This window comes from Nematolebias whitei, chromosome 18 (assembly GCF_014905685.2).
Source record: "Nematolebias whitei isolate Nwh7 chromosome 18, NemWhi1, whole genome shotgun sequence".
In the NCBI taxonomy this organism is placed as follows: Eukaryota; Metazoa; Chordata; class Actinopteri; order Cyprinodontiformes; family Rivulidae; genus Nematolebias; species Nematolebias whitei.
Genome location: NC_056515.1, coordinates 31,727,993 through 31,733,274, shown reverse-complemented (window position 1 = coordinate 31,733,274; position 5,282 = coordinate 31,727,993). Strand labels below are relative to the sequence as shown.

Sequence of the window (5,282 nt, the reverse complement as noted above, 5' to 3'; positions counted from 1 at the left end):
AAATGGACATCAATTTTTTTAATTTAAGCAGGGCCACAATTTTTACAGTGTATGTAGTTTTAATGTGCCAGGTCTGAAGTCTAGATTTGCTTTGCAGGGCTATTCAACTGGGGGCCCGGGGGCCAAATCAGGCCCACAGATGAGCTCAGTTCGGTCCACAAATGGGTTCATTTTTAATTAAAAATAGATTTTAACCCATACAACAAACTTAATGACAATAAACGCTGGATGTCCGGCCCCTGAGCTCTTGGCTTCCAGTAACTGGGGGGGGGGCCACATTAATTTGAATAGCCCTGTGTATAATTACCATGTCACCTCAGCTTTTTTTTTTTTTTTTACCTGATCTGTACTTTATAAACCAATCATTATTGAGATACAAATAATAATAAACTAAATTAATTTACAGAACAGTTGTGTGGCAGTCTGCAGATTTTTTTAAGTGTTTTCGCATGGACCACCGAGCTACCACAGCCTTCTGTGTGGAGCAGAGGGCTGCCATCTAGGGCTCCAGAGGAGCAGATGGTGGGGGCTGAAGGTCTTGCTCAAGGGCCCAGAGTGAGGCAAATGAAGGTGCTTCACCTTTCCCACCAACATTTTGAAAGTTCAATCAGGTCATCCGGACGGTTTCTTTGTCGAGACGTTTCGTCCTTCATCGATTCCAGGAGCCACAAACAAACGCAGATATTTTTGTACCTGGATTATTGAGCATGAACTTTGATGTCATGTTACTTTTTAAAGAAAAAGTTTTTAGGTACGGTAGGCAAAACAGATTACTTTTGAGCATTTGTTGTGAAACTGCCGTTTCCAGCTCTGAATTAACATAACGCTCCTTTTAGAGGGAGACCGCTAAAGCTCTTCAAACAAGCCGTCTTTAAAGAGCACTGCCTGAAAATAAACCCCAATAAATTATTATTTTAAAACAAATTAAAAAGGAGAAACAATCTAATCATCAAATAGGTTTTACACAAAACAATAGCCTTAGTCTTGTTTCCATATGTGATAAAAAGTTTTAATTCCATTTTTTTTTAAGTCTGCATGTACAAATATTTATAAAAAGTGAACAGTATCACTCTTCGTATGTACATTTTGCAGCGCGGGGTTAGTTTGAGACCGAGGGAGGGAGAAGTGGACGAAACATTAGTTTAATATTTACCACATAAACATCCATTGGTCTAGCTTGTGTCAATTTTCATTCAAGTGCTCCACTTTCCCATCGAATGTTTCCCACGTCAACAGGATGCACACACACAGGAGGCAGATGGATTCAAACACAGTACAGTCAAACCATGCAACATTGGTAAATACTTCATTTTATATTATATCTTTTTATTATCTTAAACTCTTTATGTGCATTCTAGAATGGAAAGAAATTGGCAATACAAGCATAAACAATTTTCTAAACATTGTGTTGCGATTTTACAGAGGTATTATAAAGATCTGATATAATTCCTAAAAATAAAAATAAAAAAGCGATTCAGCCACATGAGGAAATAAGAGAGGGCATTTACTGTATTTTTGTGTATTTATATGTAAATGTGTCAGTTTACTGTATGATAATCTTTGGAAATAGCTGTGAAAAACTAAGACCTATAGTAAAGACAGAAATGGAAAATCAAACATTTAAACAGAGACACCTTCAGATATCTAGCAGGACTTAAATAAAGAGGAATTAAAAGACAGGAGTCGCTCTAAAACAGTGACAGAAATAAATTAATAGGAAACTCGACACGCTTGTTGCATTAAAAATCCGTAGTGGGGAAAAATAAGTTAAAAGGCGGACAAGGAAACAATCGTTTAATAACGTCATTCTCAATTTCCATGCAGGCAGAGTGAAATTAGAACCCTTCTTTCCGAGGAATATATGCGTTAACGTGTGTTTGGATCTCCGTTCTGCATTCACTTGTGATTCCCCTGATAATCCAGAGTCGAGTCATCAAACAGAGGGTTTTTGACCTCCATCTCACCGGTCTGCAATTAAAAAAAAAAAGCAGAAAACAATCAGTTTAGCAAAATCCGAGTTCCAGAAATGATTCATGTGGTTCAGGTGTGAGCGCAGAAACCCACCGGGGCAAGTCCGGGGCACTCGTACACTGTGAAGCCTCCTCCCACTTCCTCCTCGTCTGATGTGACCTCGCTGTCAACGACTTTCTGTTCGGGTTTGTTGCTGGAGACACAAAAACAGGCTCAAGACGAGGCGACGAGGTAAAAATATCAAGAGGTTGTGGTGAAAACGTGCCGTTTTAGTGGCGACCCGTAAAGAAAAAAAAAACAAAAATCTTACTTTTCCATTGAGAGCATCTGTTGCTTTTGATGCTGATAGTGATACATTTGAGCACTTTGAGCCAAAGTTTTATCGCCCATCTGGGGTAAAAACAGAAGGAGGTGAATTAAGCTTGAAACTGAAACCTGGGAAGCGGTAAAGTGTTGAAACATCTTGATATTGCAAAATAAGCATGAACAGGAAACAAGGCGCTTACCGATGTACCATTAGCTGCGGCAGCAGGGGCACTTGGCCCTTTGAAAGCGGGGTAATCCACCTTCTCAGCAAGACGTGAATCTTGTTGCGACCTGAAGGGGACGACACAAACACGAGTCACGTTATGCTGAGCCGACATCCTGCTTTTTGTCTACGAGCACATTTTAAGCAGGGCTTAAAGGGTTAGGCAAAATAAGCTTGAAAAACTCATATATGGAGGGTGGAATGTGACAAAATTAAATAAAAAAATACATACATACATAACAATTAAATGTATCATTTAATTAAGGAAAAAGTGGGTAAAGATAATGGATGGATGGATACCATACCACTTTATTTATAGAGCACTTAAAACAGCAACAAGGCCAACCAAAGTGCTGTACAGCAAAGCAAACAAGCACACAGCAAAAAATAAAGTAAAGTAAAATAAAACTATAGATACAAACAGAAGAAGATAAGTAAATGGCTAACACTGTAGAGTACAGACAGGTTAAGAGCAAACTGTGTCAAAAGCCAGGGAATAAAAGTAGGTTTGTAACCGAGACTTAAAAACGGTGAGAGAGGGGGACTGCCTGACATGTAGTGGTAACTCATTCCACAGTCTTGGACCTGCAGCAGAGAAGGCCCCGTCACCTCTGAGCTTACGACGGTTTCCTGGAACTGAAAGAAGCATCTGATTCACTGACCTCAGTGAATGCTGTGGACCATGTGGCTGCAGCAGATCAGTGAGATAAGAGGGGGCAGAACTGTTCAGAGATTTAAAAACATACAGGAGTATTTTTGAACTTAATTCGAAAATGATCTGGGAGCCAGTGCAGGGAGGCCAAAACTGGTGTAATGTGCTCTCTTTTGACTACCGGTTAAAAATCGTGCAGCAGCATTTTGGACCAGTTGTAAACATGCAATGGAGATCTCATTGATTCCAAACAGAAGTGCATTGTAGTAATCAAGCCTGGATGTTATGAACGCATGTATTGCTGTCTCAAGGTTATTTTTGCACAGTAGGGGCTTTAGTTTAGAAAGTCGCCTCAGCTGAAAAAAATAAACAGGATTTAACAATCATGTTTACATGACTGTTAAGTTTCATGGACGGGTCCATTATCACTCCCAGATTTGTAATTCTTTGTTTCTCTAACGGGGCTAGAGAGGAGAGGTCGATACCATGGTTCTTCAAAGTGCCATTAGGATGAAACAACATGAATTCAGTCTTCTTCTCATTAAAGCTTAAGAAATTTAAAGCCATCCCGTCCTTGATGTCGGCCAGGCAGTCAAGAAGAGGTTGAACAGAGCATGCACCGGTGCGCTTCAGAGGGAAGTAAATTTGACAGTCATCGGCGTAGAAATGAAAGGGTACATTATGTTTACGGAAAATAGCACCTAGAGGCAGCAGGTGTAAAGAAAAGAGAAGAGGACCGAGGATGGACCCCTGTGGTACCCCCCACAGAAGAGCTGCCGATGTCCTTGATGTTGACACAAAAGGTTTTGTCACAGAGGCAAGGTCTAAACCATTTGAGGGCTGGAGGGCTGATCCTGTGATGCCCACCCACAGCTACAGCCTAATGAGGATCTAGTGATCGATGGTGTCAAAAATAGATGTAAGGTCCAATAGGACAAGCAGCACAGAATCACCTGCATCTGTGGCTAGGAAAATGTCATTAAAAACCTTCAAAAGAGCAGTCTTAGTGCTGTGGAGGGATTTAAAGCCAGATTGAAACATCTCTAAAATGGCGTGATCCTTCAAGAAACATTTCAACTGGGACTCAACTATTTTTTCCAGTAATTTTGAGACAAATGGGAGTCTGGAGACAGGCCTGAAGTTGGAATTTAATGAATGAATTATTAATTTAATTATTAAATACATCATTAAATATACAATTAAATTATTAAATACACAATTAATTAAATGTCCCATGAAAAAAATAAATGTACCTTTTAAATTCTTTATTTCATGATTTATTTATTTATTTAATTTTGTCACATTCCACCCTCCAATGACATCATGAAATTATGTTAACTGCCAGCCTCACTCATCAAACTCAGTGGGCGGGACGAACATTGATCATGTGAAATCCATTGCTTTGGTCTGAAGTCAGTTAATTGTTTATTTAATGATTTATTGAATTTGAATTGAATTTATTGAATGATACATTTAATTGAGTTCCACATTCCACCCTCCATACTTATGTACCATGTCTCTTTAAATGCACTGAGATGAAGTTAAAAGCATTATTTTTTAGTTTAGGACCCAATATGCTTTGAAAGTATTTTACAAAATACTCTAAGTCAAAGTCAAAGTTTATTCATTTGTCGTTTGCACCACATGTGGTAAATTGTGTATAAAGGGTCCCAGTTACATCCAACAAAAAATTTGAATTGTAAAGAAAAACAGTAGTAAGATCTAAGATATGAACTAAAAAATCAGCTAAACTAAGAATACCGTATTTTTCGCTGCATAAGTCTCAGTGTTTTGCATAATTTGCATGCCCTGCGACTTATATGCCGAAGCGATGTATTTATGGATTTTTCCACTTTATTAGACAAATTTGGACTGATGCGACTTATAGGGCGTGCAACTTTACGGTGGAAAATAGGGTACACTAAACACTAATAGTCAAAAAATAAAAATAAAAAAGCCAATCAACAGCAGCACGAACATGAGTCTGCGTGAGCAAATGAGTACGAATGAATACAACAGCATGAAATAAATCAACAGCATAAGATCAGCAACAATTCAGTCATAACAAACAGTCATCAGTCAAAACAGTCATCAGTTAAAACAGTCATCAGTTAAAACAGTCGACAGTCA

At 38.7% G+C, this 5,282-nt stretch overlaps 1 protein-coding gene across 1 annotated transcript in view; it reads right to left on the bottom strand.

Moving 5' to 3' along the window:
• Nucleotides 1-987: 987 nt before the first annotated feature.
• Nucleotides 988-5,282, bottom strand: part of npdc1a (neural proliferation, differentiation and control, 1a) — a 29,684-nt gene continuing 25,389 nt past the window's right edge. Inside the window, exons 6-9 of the mRNA XM_037692450.1 lie at nucleotides 2,478-2,568; nucleotides 2,282-2,361; nucleotides 2,065-2,164; nucleotides 988-1,968 (exon numbers count right to left, since the gene is read on the bottom strand). Of these exons, the coding sequence (XP_037548378.1) occupies nucleotides 1,897-1,968; nucleotides 2,065-2,164; nucleotides 2,282-2,361; nucleotides 2,478-2,568 (343 nt within the window). The 3' untranslated portion in view covers nucleotides 988-1,896. The remainder of the gene's footprint in view (nucleotides 1,969-2,064; nucleotides 2,165-2,281; nucleotides 2,362-2,477; nucleotides 2,569-5,282) is intronic.